Source organism: Ambystoma mexicanum, chromosome 3p, assembly GCF_040938575.1.
Source record: "Ambystoma mexicanum isolate Mex_15411 chromosome 3p, UKY_AmexF1_1, whole genome shotgun sequence".
NCBI classification, from domain to species: Eukaryota; Metazoa; Chordata; class Amphibia; order Caudata; family Ambystomatidae; genus Ambystoma; species Ambystoma mexicanum.
In genome coordinates this window covers 256267330-256281165 of record NC_090925.1, presented here as the reverse complement: position 1 = coordinate 256281165, position 13836 = coordinate 256267330, and the positions used below count along the sequence as shown (strand labels likewise).

The window sequence follows — 13836 nt, the reverse complement described above, 5'->3', positions numbered from 1 at the left end:
TGTAGCGGAGAGGAACAAGCGATGGTATTCCCCATATTTTTTGATCCCGAAAAGACTGGGGATTGAGACCCATCATGGACTTGCGTGGGTTGAACAAGCTCCTCAGGAAGGACAAGTTCAAGATGGTTACTCTCTCTCAAGTACTCCAGGTCCTTCAACTTCAGGACTGGTTGCTGTGTCTTGACCTCAAGGACGCTTACTTTCATGTGCCGATTCATCCCAAGCAGTAGGTTTGCGGTTGGCGACTCGCACTTTCAGTTTCGGGTCCTGCCATTCGGATTGACCTCCGTCCAAGGGTCTTCACCAAGCTCATGGTGGTGGCAGCATATCTCAGGAAAGGGGGGATTCATGTCTACCCCTACCTGGATGATTGGTTGATCAGGGTGCGCTCTCCCGAGCAAGTCCTGGATAATCTGTCAGTCACCTGCCACTCCCTTCACAAGCTGGGCTTCTCCCTCAACTTAAACAAGTCCCACTTGACACCTACCCAGCGGCTCCAGTACATCGGAGGAGTGCTTGACACATCCTTGGGGCTGTGTTTTCCTCCCCAGGTGAGGGCTCATCACATTTTGCAGATGGTGAACAAGTTTCAACATGCCCAAGAGTCTCCCGGCGTTAGAGTTCTTGAGGTTGCTCGGACTCATGGCATCCTGCATTCTCCTGGTGCCAGAGGCCAGGCTGCGGATGAGATCTCTGCAGTGGGCTCTCAAGATGCAGTGGTCAAAGTCCTCCGGCAGGATGTCGGATCCTGTTCAGGTGCCGCCCTCTGTCGCCCAGGATCTTCTGTGGTGGGCCGTCAAAGGCAATCTGATGAGGGGGGGGGGGGTCCATTTTGGCTACCCTGGCCGGAGGTGACTATCCTGACGGACGCATCCCTCACGGAGCTCATGCCAACGGGTTGACAGTCACCGGTCGTTGGGCTCCATCGGAGTCCAGACTCCTTATCAATCTGTTGGAGCTGAGGGCCTTCAGGCTAGCCCTGAAGGATTTTCTGCCGTCTGTGCGGGGGAAGAATGTCCCGATTGTGACGGACAATACAGTGGCCATGCACTACCTCAACAAAAAAAAGGGGGGGGGGGCAGGGTCTCTCCCTCTGTGCAGAGAGGCGATGCAGCTCTGGTTCTGGGTCATCCAGCAGGAAATTTTGATTAGTTCATCTGGCCGGAGACGAAAACGTGGCGGCGGACATTATGAGCAGGTAGAGCACGGTCTCACACGAGTGGGAGCTGGCTCAGGAGATTCTCCTGTAGATCTTCGCCCTTTGGGGGTCCCCACAAGTAGATCTCTTCACCACCAGTGTCAACCGGAAGTGCGATTCTGCTCGTGGGAATTTCCTCCGAGGAGCCTTGGGGGGCAGAGGGGTGCGTTCGTAGTGGAGTGGTCCTTCCCACTGCTGTACGAGTTTTCTCCAGCCCCTGTTATTCCGCAAGTGTTGCGGATGTTCGGTTCCTGAATGATCCTTATTGCTCCGGCATGGGCCAGGAGAACATGGTAACCGGACCTTCTCGACATGTCCATCTGCCCTCCATGCCGTCTTGCCTACCGAGATGATCTGCTCTCACGGGAGGGGGGGGGGGTCAGGTTCTCCCTCCAGAGGTCAAGTCCCTCAACCTTCATGCTTGGCTTCTGAAAGGTTAAGGTATAAGGATTGAGACCTCCCTGAAGACATGATGGAGGTGTTGCTTTCCGCCAGAAGGCCTGCAACAAAGTCCCTGTACCGTTGCCGTTGGAGAAAGTTCTGCAACTGGTGCAGGGTGAAGAATGGGGATCCTTTTTCATGTGCTATTCCTGTGGTTCTGTCTTTTTGCTTTCGTTAGCCCACAAGGTCCTGCAAGTGGGTACCATTAAAGGGTATCTGGCAGTGCTGTCCATATTTAAGCGCTCGTCTGAGGAGTGCTCTTATTTTAAAATTCCTTTGATTTCTCAGTTTCTGAAAGGGCTCACTGTGTTCCCACCATCCCCTTTCCAGGTGCTTAGTTGGGATTTAAACCTGGTTCTAAAATTCCTAATGGGAGTTCCGTTTGAGCCTTTACATTCTTGTCCTTTGAGACTGTTGACCTTAAACTGTATTTTTAGTTGCGGTCCCTTCCGCTCGCAGAGTGAGTTAGTTGCAGGCACTTTCCGTTAAGCCACCTGTCAGTGTTCCATAAGGACAGGGTTGCCCTTAGGGTTTGTCCTTTTCTTCCGAAAGTTGTCGGATTTCATTTAAGCCAGAAGGTCATTCTCCCGGCGTTCAATCCTCCACATCCTGGTAAGGAAGAGGAGAAGCTCCATAGGTTGGATCCTAGGAGAGCTTTAAGTTTCTACATCTCATGCATGTCCCGGGTCAGAGTGGACGATCAGCTCTTTGTAGGATACGCTGGAAGGCATTTGGGACAGGCTGTTACTAAACGGACTTTGTCTAGATGGATTATCTTGACAATTTCTGAATGTTACCGCTTGGCGGGTAAGGACCCTGCGGTAGGCTTACGGGCCCATTCTATTTGGGGTGTGGCTGCCTCTACTGCCCTTCAGAGGGGTGTTCCCGTTCGTAACATTTGTGAAGCAGCCACATGGGCCTCTGTCCATACTTATGTAAAACACTACTCCCTGGATTCTATCCATGGGCAAGATTTGGCCCTTGGCAAGGCGGTCCTCTATTCTGCAATTTAATTGGGCATTCTAAAATTCTAAATTCTTTCCCACCTCCTTAGGTTGGTACTGCTTTGGGAGTCTGTCGTAGATGTGCAATACATTGTAGGAACCAATCCCTTCGAAGAACAAGTTACTTTCTTACCTGGTAACGTTCTTTTGATGGGTTGTTCCGACGACGTATTCCACATCATACCCTCCCAGCCTGCTCCTCTACAGAATTTCGTATGCGATTACAGCTTCCGTTTCCACAAGGCTTTCTGTAGACTTACTGGCAGAAGATTGGTGCCACACGTTCTCGGGGAAAAAACTACAACTGAGGCTATGGGTGTTGTGCGTCCTACTTATAACATCCAGTGACGTCGGCTCGACGGAGGGCCTCGAGGACAGCACATCGACGCAGATGCTGAACATTTTCCAAAGCAGCACAGCTCTGGTGATTACCTGTCATAGATGTGGAATATATCGTCGGAACATCCCATCGAAAGAACCTTACCAGGTAAGAAAGTAACTTGTTCTTTTGATTTTGTGAATGTTGTAGCTTCTGGTCTATAGTCTGGGAGAAATGTATACTAACGCACATTACAAATAAGCTGGGTGAATCAATGTTTTTACGCAGATTAGAAGGAAAGGAATGGGCATGCTTTAAAATGCTAAAGAGGAAAGTGTGAAGGACCTGGTATCATCTGAACTGTTGAAGTAGTACCATTGTTCATAGCTCACAATGGCTAATGGACCAGAGGAGATGTGGGTTATAGTGTGGAGGGAGAGCTGGTATGGGATATTAAAGTAGAGTTAGTGGTGGTGACACCCACTGCCCTCCAATCGGAGTAAAGACTGGCAATGTTTCAGATTGTGTATGTGATGTAGTCCAGACATGCACAATTGGGGTTAAGGCATAGGTTGCCATTACTTTCGTGGTAGAGGAAATCAAAGCAGCTTTGTATCAAGCAAATCCTAGTTGAATGTAGTGGGCTTCGTGACCTACTCCAGCATCGTTTCACAGGGAGAGCAAACACCCTGGATAAATTCAGAAAAGGTCAAAGTGTATCAATGAAGAACTATTAGTAAAGCCTTCAATATATCAAATGAGACTGGACACAAATGGGGTAAATCAGATGTGCAACTGAAGGGGGCGGAATAAGCCTTTTTAAGCAACTGCCTTTGTTGCTGTTAAAAAATTTCAGATGACCTGAATAACTGCCCTTTTGTTGAAGTTTAGGTATTCGAGAAGGTGGCAGTTTAGGTTTTATGCAGTGGAGTGCAGAATAGTGCACTTTGTGTTTCATAAACCCAGAGAAGCTGCACAGGAATCGGCAGTAAATTCGCACAGATCCCTCTACATGAGCTGGATCTTGGGCTCTTTGCATTGGCTGACCGTCCCGTGTGGAGAACGAGAAGGGAATGTTTGGCTGTTAGGGAGGCCTCTGTCTGCTGTTTACTGAAGTTTTCTTACCACTGTACACGCCACTGGCAATTCTGTTGTGTTGAAGGCTTTGTGTCACATTCTAAAGGCCACATCGCCAGGGACTGGGTGAAGATCATTCAGAAATGGCTATCATTCAGGGTGCATTTTTTAAACCAAATGGATGTTCGGCGAGGCTCAAGAATTCAAATCTGTTATAATCGGGGAGGCATCAGGGATTGTAGACGACACTGCAATTTCTAAAGGGAATACATTCAGTGAGATACACTTTCGGTAGGAAAAACAGCTTTTAAAATCAGGTACGGGAAAGACAGACTGCTCAGGAGAAGTATTAGGAGATTGCCACAAAGGGATGGGAAAGTGTATAGAAGACAAGGTACGTTCTGAACCATTGGTTACAGAACTGCCACTTAGATTGGTGGTGTGGGGGCAGGAAATGGTACTAGGTAAGCACATCTTTGTCCCTCCAGCAATGGAACAGCACTGCTCTGCTTTCAAACTGTTCAGAAAAGATCCTTCCTTTGGCAGCTGTGATCACGAGTGTTGATGTCCACATCGATATACCTGTTCAGTTATTCTTTTTTTTTTTGGCATTTCAGGTCAAAGCATTTATCGGGCTCTCCCCGGCACAAAGGCTTGAAGAAGGTCCACTTCATCAAAAACATGAGGCAGTACGACACCAGGAGTAGCAGGTAATCGGAGTATTGCATGACTGGATTCCCAACCTTCAGAGTAACATTTTGCCAGCTCTCAATTCTCGCTTTTTTTGTGATCAATCTCATCGTCATGCTTTACATCCTCATGAAGGTGAAGTCCGCTCACTGCCACTCCAATCAACAGCCTGCACAATCTCCCTGCTCTGTATCCCCTTGACATCCTTCTATTGGAATCCTGCATTACTGCCCGAATCACTCAGCACTATCGCAATCCTTTCACTCTGCAACCACTTTGCCCTGCCTGCCATTGTCTCTGCTTTCCCGCCAATCCCTTGCACGTTTTCTTACACTTCGCATAGTACAAAAAAAGTTACAGCTTTATTGACCTATGGCATCTTGATCCAATTGTCTTTACATCTATTCCCGAAATACGGGTGCCATAACATTGCACTCGGGGAAGGAATTTGGACAGACAAGGAGCTGTACTGTCAAAGTGTCTTGCCAGCGCTTCTTTTCGGCACACTCTCTTGCACCCCCCACCCACCACTGGTTAAGCCTACACAATCTGTCATCCCTAAACAGCCCAAGCGATTTCTCGTGTGCACCTGTCCTTAGTCTGGGGACATGCTTCAGGAGGCTCCTGATAAGCAAGGGAGACTGACTGATTAATTTGCATGCTCTGTGAAGCGTGTACAGAAATAAGACTTCTTCAGCTTATACAGAGCAGCCCAAATATTACACACGCACACACTCATTTGGGCAGTGCTGGTCTATGTGGCATGTGTTTTACAGAAGGTTTACTGTTAGGGCAAGTGTTGCGGGAGCCCGTTTGCATTATTTGCTCAGACGGGTTTCATGCTTGATCCCTATTGCAGACCTAGTTCAAATCTAACGTTCTGTGGTCTTGTATTCCAATATGTTCCTTGCTTTTGTGCAAATCTGCAAGACTTGGTCCCTCGTGCAGGTGCTCCCCCAGCTGCACTTGATTTGGTTGAGAACGGCACTGCCTGACTTGTACTAGAGTTTTGCCCCTCCACCTCGCCCACTTCACTCTTGACCATTCCACCTGCATACATGGCAGGTGTGGGAGGGTTCCCACATTTGCAGCACCGATTGTGTAGGCCTCTTTTCTACACCTCTACTCTCACCTGTTCCCTCCTCCCACCTCAATGCCACTCCAATCCTTTACTTGGGCTCTATGGCACAAATCTCACCTTCTGGCCTAGTCTATTTTTGTTTGTTAGAAAATGGTCCTTTGAGCGTATTCTTGTACTGCTTTTTAAGGACTCTGCAGTTATACATCTGAATGATGTTACCATGCTGGTTCCAGGACCTCTTTTGACATGTTTACACTTGCATGTCATTGCTTTGTTCCCTTTGCACCCTTTTTCACTGTGCATCCAACACTGATCAACACTATTGTCTTGGTTAATGCTTGTGGTGTTTTCGAAGTCCTGAATATATTTGATGCCCACTTTCTTACTTGAACCTGTTTATCTCCTGTCTCAGAATATGTATTCCATTGTTTCTTGCAGAATTGTCCTCATTTGTGCCAAAAGGTCGTTATGTGCAGCCTTTTCTATTCTTCCTTATGGTGAAAGTACGCGGATCATGTGAGTAAAGGCAAATTGATTTATTGTTTGTGGCATTGTTTATTCATTCGCTCTTTCAGCGCTAAATTGACAGTCTTGTCAGGCCCCTGGATAATCATTGTGGGTAGAACTTGTCTGAAGAAGCAAGAATAGACGAGAAGAGACCTACAAGGGGGGTCCTTAAAAGCACAGTGGTACACTTCAGGGATGGGGACGAGCACAAAGGCATGCTGTCAGACCAGAAGGAACTAGTGGTAATTATTTAAAGGAGCACAGTCCGTGGGAACCCAAATAGGAGAACTGAAGAACTCTTGGGAGCTCACAGTGGAGTCTGTGGGGCACAAGTAGTGCACAGGAAAAGCCAAATGACCATTTCTTCCATGTATCGAAGTAAAGTAACCCCATGCACGTGGAGAAGATGTTGAGGTGAAAGCTCTTCCTCAAACCAGTCAATCCGATTTCAGCAGTTTATTGTATATCGCACCTTGTCTGTCATGATCTCTGTTGCACATATTTCGGTGGAAGTTGAAATAGCCATATAGCGAAACATCTGTCCTACAAATAGTTGTTAGATGAGCTGATCTAAGTCCTAACCTGCTACCTTCCAACCGTGGCTTGTGGCAACCTACATCTCCCCTCATTTATTTAAAATCCATCATGTGTGCCATCTTGGCAGGACCTAAGCAATCCTGAACAAGTGGGTCTCGGAGCTTGCCAGTGTTTTTCCTCATTCGTACCAGCCTCTATCTACACTCACCCTCTGCACATCTGGTCGCTTTCTATAATATCCTTCTTGGTATGTGTGCAGGGGTTACTTTTTGTTTTCTTGGTTCTGAAGGCCTCCAGCGACTTGCTGACCATATATATTCTTCTGTGCACTTTTAGTTTTATTCACCCCATTTAGCCTTTCACTGTCATTTGCTGGGCGTCTCAGACCCGGCCCTTTTGGAAAGCAGGTTGCTTAGTCTTTCAGCAGTTGTCTGCTGTGTACCTCTACACCCTGGGATACAAGCGTCAGTACTGGATTTGAGCAGATCGTATTAGTCTCCACTTCCACTGGAGTTTTTTTTAATAAATGTATAATGTATACATATCTCATCCAAAGCCTTTGCAGCATGTTTGTCTGGTGTCTCAAGAGGCTGCAATTTCTTCGAGAGGATTTAGAATACTATTGGTGACATGTAAGTGGCATTTAGCCACCAGTAACAATGTGATCCTCTTGTCTCTCCTTGTTCTACATGTGAGGTCCCCTCGATAGTTTTCCTACTTTGAAGTGGTCAAGGGTCCGGGGGATAGGTTTGCTGGAGTCCAGTTTTCTTGTGGTATTCTGGTATCTAGAGTGCTGGTTGCCTTGGTTACTCTGAAGCCTTGTATGCTTTTGTTTTTACCACATAAACAGTGAGGTTGAACTAGAATTGGTCTAGTGTGGATTTTCGGCTGGTACCACAAGGTATATTCCATGCCTCCTTTTTAGCTGGGAACAAGGGTGCAGGTCTGAGATTCTGAAGGTCTCCTTGTTGACTCTTGAACTAAACTAACAAGGTGGAGCCCTACTTTTTTTTGCTAGAGTTGTCACTGCCTAAAAAAGCAGTCCACCATGAGCTTTTGAGCCCCAGGTATATCGCCATAGTTTAACTTATCTTGGCAGTGACGGCTCCTGATGAGCAAAGGTCCAAAAATGCAAATAGTTTGTAACCCATTCTGTTCCTCCTTAAAACCTCCATTGTTTCTTCATCTCAATCCTTCTGCCCGCAGGAACCCTTACTGCTTCTATTCTAGTATAGCTGAATGTATTTGTTTTTTTTTTCATGAGCTTATCAGAGTCATTACCCCTGCTTACAAAACTAGTCTACAATGAAGCTCAGTGAGGTTTGCTTTCACGATATTTTTTTTCCATCTCATCACCCTTGGTGGGAGACGGAAATGGAAGCTGGTTGCCATTAAACTTGTTTACATTCTGCTTTAAGTGAACCAAGCGCTGCCTCTAGAGGCCATATTATTCAGGCAGTCCATAGTCTGTCTATTGCACCAGATTTTCCAACTCCTGGCACTTGGCTCTTAAGGGTCTTTTGACTTGATCATTTGCCTAATAATTTTCTTTGCATTGGAGGCAGCCTAGACTGTTTTCCTCTGAAGTGCATCGGCATAATCTTAATGTGCACTAGTCTGTTTTATTTTTTTCTCTTTTCCCCTTTCATGCTCATACACTCCCCCTTCCCCCACCCCCGTCCCCCCCAACCTCTGCGTTGGGGTAAAATGTTCTAGTTGGAATGTCCTCCTAACCCTTGGGGCTCCTTTTCAGGTGAGACTGCCTTTTAATAGCCCGTCCATGGCCTGTCATCCATTCAGAATTGAACCGGCCCTTTGTATTTTCCTCATCACTATTTATTTTTTACTGGGATTTTGTTTGTATCGCTTACATTTTCCTAGATCTTAATCCTTAAGTTACCAGCCAAAGCATTCGATCTTTGTTGAGATACATCAACAAAGCCGTGGGCTGTGTATTTCTCCCTTGTCTGAGCAGTATGATTGAAAACTAAGGCATGGATGTCACTAGCCATTTGTTTTTCTATTTGGGATCTTCTCGTGTGTGTGTGGTCTCACCACAGGTTGGGGTCTCGAACCACTTCACCAGAACTATGGCAGCATCCCGTTGTTAAAAATGTACATCTCAGATCTTGTGCTGATCATGATGACCATCTTTTCATTATGAAGCATATGGGGCCATGCATTCTAAAAAAAGAGGGACTGGCATTCAGTAGGCTTTTCTGAGTTGCATTAGCACAGCATAGCTTTGCCACATCTTTCTCGATCATCTCGTTATTTGCAAGGTTGTCCATTGAAGTCACTTGTTTCTCACCAAATCAAGTTATCAATGGGCATCCCAATGATTTCCCTTCAACTGCCAGTCATCCCCGATACCTTTTCTTGTATTTCACCGGATAAACAGAAGATGGGTGGGTGGCACCCAGCAGGTCACTTATGCCAGCTTTGCCAGGAGTCTTGCAGTCCCGGTTGGGTGGCAAGAAACTATAGCTCGCTTGGTTGTCACATCGATGCACTTTGTCATTCCTTGTGGACCTCTGATACCCATTGAGCCTGCTTTCACCAATCTTCCCCCCTGTCCCAGATCTGCTCTGCTGTCCAAATCAGCACAAGTACTGTAGTATCATGTTTATAGCTTGATGTCCTTGCAGTGCTTAATGATTGCTTAATCACTCATCCCAAACTTTAGTTGAATGACCTACCTTCATCTCAATAACCTGTTGGAATTACACATTGAACAATACTGCCAAAAGTAATTTGGAAGACTTTCTACTGTCCAGGATAGTACAGCACTTAAAATATACTTTTTATGAAAAAGTAAATGTACGAGTTTAGTAAATCAGCTTATTAAAACCGTGGGTTCTCGTATCCTGTATGTGACTTTGGCCTGACTGATTTCTAATAAGTCTGCCTCCTTTTAGACCGCATTGTTTGCCTTGCTAGTCTATCGTTTACGGACACATTAGAAGGAAAGCGATGTTTAGTGGCAGGAATTGTATCATGTGCTAATGGCTGTGCTTGTTTACATGCAAGATGCTTTTTTGCTTTTCCTTTTTTATGGATAAACTGCACACCCACTTGGGAAGTGGAGCCAGCGTTTTTCGTGCTCACACTTGGGCAGAACCGGCTTCTGTGGCACTTGCATTGGGAGCAGTGATTGTAAGGGAGTCACAGGAATCGAATCAGCACTTTAAGCTTACTAATCTTTTAGCCGAGACCGAGGTAAGCAAATTTCTTGAATGACTGCAATGCACAGGTTTTTATGTCACGGCATCTCCTCGAAACGCTTTGTGCCCGTTGGTTAAGGAGCCTTTTGTTGACGCAGTGCACCTGTGGTGGAAAGAAAAGGGTCCGTCTCTAATGTTCGCAAAGCAAAATATTCTTTAGTGATTTTTGATGCCATTTTCCCACAGGGAAAAAAAAAACTGCATTCACATTTTGCAGATTAGAATATTAAGAACTCCATATTAACGAAACCTGACCGAGCTCAATGGTTTTAAAAATTGACGAGTGTGCATGATCCCGTTCAGTGCTTACAACGTGCCAAAGTTTGTTTACATGGTTTTCGCAGGGATTTATAGTCCTGCCTAGTGGTTGTTTTGCGCAGAACTCGAGTTCAGGTTAGTTGATCACATTGCAGTTCCCAGAGCCTTGGTGTCCCCAGTCAAGCATTTCAACTACGGGCGACTTAAATGCTCACTGTAAAGTAGAAAGGGCACAGTTCTCGTGTCACCCAGCATGACAGTAGGGCTCAATGTGTAAAAATGCATCAAGAAATGCATTGGTATAAAAAATATAAATGACTTGAACTAATCTAAATTTAATGAGACCCCCCCCCCCCCTCTTTCTCCCCCAAATTGTAATTCGCCAGACTGGAGCTTTAGCCAGGATTTGCTGATTCTTTATAGAATAAACATGCCCTGCCGTCCTGTCGGTATACTTCCACATTGCCTCATGTTTCAGGGCATGGGAAGACTAACCACCACAGTTTTATAGGCTAGTTGAGCTGCTCTGGTCGTTGGAAGGGATGGGGATGGGGAAGGGTAAAGGGCTAAGCCTATGCAAGACTGTACGCTTTGTCCAGCTTGGAAGATACCCTAGCATTGTTCTTTTATTCACAGCGAGTCGAAGGTGGAAGGGCAGAAACGGAGGCATTCATCAGGTGGCACCTCTGCTGGCCCAGAGATGGTCCTAGGATTGGAAGGCGTGGAGCTTGGAGCTGATGGGAAGGTACAAGGCCAGATCATCCTGTTGCACTAGAAATGTTGTACAAAAGCTTCAGGTCTGTTTTGATTGGACTACCTTTAAAATCCTAGGCAAAGCTTTGGCAAACACACAGATTAATTATTCGGATGTCCATAGCGCATGAAGTTTAAGAATGACTTGACGTTTAATTCAATGGTTATCCACACTGAGGGTTGTGCCGTACGTATCCTTTATGTTAAATGTTTCAGGCTTTTTCCCTCCTGCTTTAGTAAGGGACATTGCTGCCAAATTTAATGTGTTTTGTGTCCTAAAGGATGAAGCACTGCCAGTTCTACACAGAACCATGGAAACTGGTGAATGTTGGTCTTAAAATAGCAGCTTGTGTGGTTCTTGGGAGCAGGTACCCTGCAAATGTTTGTGTGGCACTGAAGGGGTACTGTTGATATCCTCGGTGCTTCTTGGAACCATGATTTGATGGTCTCATTTCACCAATGTGTTGGGTCATATTTCATGAAACCCACACAATTCAGTGTAAGTGAATATTGTGTATTTTAGGTTTTTTAAATAAATGTTCTGTGTATAAACATACCAAATCACAAACATTTCCTAAATATTCAATAGTGGCAACTGCAATTTCCTGCATCTCATAAATAAAATCCAAAGTCCTGTTTCCGCCCCACCCCTCCCATTCAATATACCCAGTAAAATTAAACCCCCTATAACCTTTACCAACAAGGAACCCCTATTTCTCTCAGGAGTTGTAGTTGTAGCCTTGTCGCTGTTCCTTTCTGCCCTTTAACAGTCCAGACATCTCATGGAGTGAGGGGATGGGGGGTGCGGGGGTGGGATTGGTGTTCAGGTCCAGTGTTGAGGCAAGTGCATTTAGCAGCTGACCCAGTCCAGAATTAACCCCTCTTCCAAACCTTATTCCTCTGGAGGATCTCACCTCTGCCACACACACCGTTTTACATACTTTAGCCATTGCTTGATTTGAGGGCCTTTTAGGCTCTTACAGGATATAGCTATGCGTTTTAGCAAGTACCAGTAGGAAGAGTGTTATTCTCCTATGGGTCTTGGTGTTTCTTTGCCCCTGGAATTGGACCCCATAAACGTATAGATGGTTTTCACTAACCCATTTATATGGGTTAGTACTTCCTTCCAATACATTGTCATTTTGGGACATTCCCATACCATGTGCCAATGCCCCACCCTCTCTTCCCCACATAGTGGACACTTGTGTGTTAACAAAGGGTTAATGGTATATAGCTTTACTGGGGTCATGTATACTGCGTGTTTAAAAAAAAAATAGAACAAAAAAAAATAGAACTGTGTAACAAACCTCACATTACGGAATACCTTAGACGTGCTCCCAAATGTGGACTTTTTTCCCTTGTATTGAGAAATCCAGATCCTTCCCATTTGGCCTTCATTGCGAGGGCCACACCCCTGCAAGCATTCCCGATATAACTCTGTATAACTGCGATGGCCTTACCCTACCTTCCCCTTCTGAAAGGACCCGAGACATCGACCGACTTTCCTCTGGTTCTTCCGGAATACATTCCCATACATTTGGGAGTTGACTTGCCACTTTCCACATGAGAAAGTGCCCCTTTTGAGATGCTGAATATCTGGCTCCACAGTTCAAACATCAATAAGGTGCCATTCTCAAAGTCTTACCGAGAGGCACCCATCCCCCACCTCTTGCAGGTTCGCCAATCCGTCTGCTTCGAGGCAGCCAATATGACTGCTCCACATCCTAGTGGCAAACTAGAACTATAACCCCTTAACTTCAAACATTTTGGGCAATTTCTTCAAAATCGGACTTGGAAGATGTTCGGGATCCCCTCCCACGGGAGTCCATGATATTGCAACTTCACTCCTATGCTTTGTAAATTACCTACAATCTCGAAGGCTCTCCCTCCCTGAATTCCCACCATATACAATTGCGCTGCTATGAAATAAAGTTCGTAGTCGCGCAGGTTTAGTCTTTTCCTTCTAAGCGTGTAAGCCGCAACGTTTTCATGGCGACTCTGCTCTGCTCCTTGTTCCACAACAATTCTCCGGCGGCAGGGAGAGCTTTATCTCAGAAGTCCAGTAACCTTGGGAGGATTACCATACACAAGGCTACCCCGCCCATCTGGGATAATGGCAAAACTTAACTGCGCCCCCTATGCATGATAGCATCCCACCTGTGTTGGAAACAAGGCTCCTGTTCCCTGAAAGATCTGAATACCCAGATTTATGAACTATTCTAATTCCCATTCTACAACACGGTCTGTTATGGACCTCTTTTCTATGGAGGGTAAGAACCGAGCCCCCCGCCCCCACACCATCCCGACAATTGTCCAAAACCTATCAGATAATCTGTAGATTGATCAACCTAAAGTAATGTCATCAGCATACAAAGAGATTATGCGTTTTTCCTCCAGTTGTTATCCCCATGTATTTCTGGAAATATCATGCTATGGGTTCCAATGCCATGCCAGACAGGAGTGGCAAAATAGGGCAACCATGAAGTTCTTCTTTCCGCAGAGTGTCTACCTGTCTCCCAGGATCCAGTTTTTACCCTGCCCATCGGTTTATTAAATAAAAGCTTTAGCCAATTCAACATTCTGTGACATATTACGAATGATTGCAGCACTTAAAACAACCAACGCCGCCTTTGCTGTGGAGTGTTTCACTGAGTCCATCACTCTATGGGGAAACAATCACCCCTTGGTGTTTATTTCTTTGCATAGATTTCATAGCATTCAACATCTCCTTTCTCATTAGGTTTCTC

At 45.7% G+C, this 13836-nt stretch overlaps 1 protein-coding gene across 2 annotated transcripts in view; it reads left to right on the top strand.

The window, feature by feature from the left end:
- Positions 1-13836, top strand: part of CABLES2 (Cdk5 and Abl enzyme substrate 2) — a 419982-nt gene that overhangs the window by 286331 nt on the left and 119815 nt on the right. For both annotated transcript variants that reach the window (XM_069650746.1, XM_069650745.1), the window contains 3 exons: positions 4657-4749; positions 6249-6326; positions 10973-11081. In XM_069650746.1, the coding sequence (XP_069506847.1) occupies positions 4657-4749; positions 6249-6326; positions 10973-11081 (280 nt within the window). The remainder of the gene's footprint in view (positions 1-4656; positions 4750-6248; positions 6327-10972; positions 11082-13836) is intronic.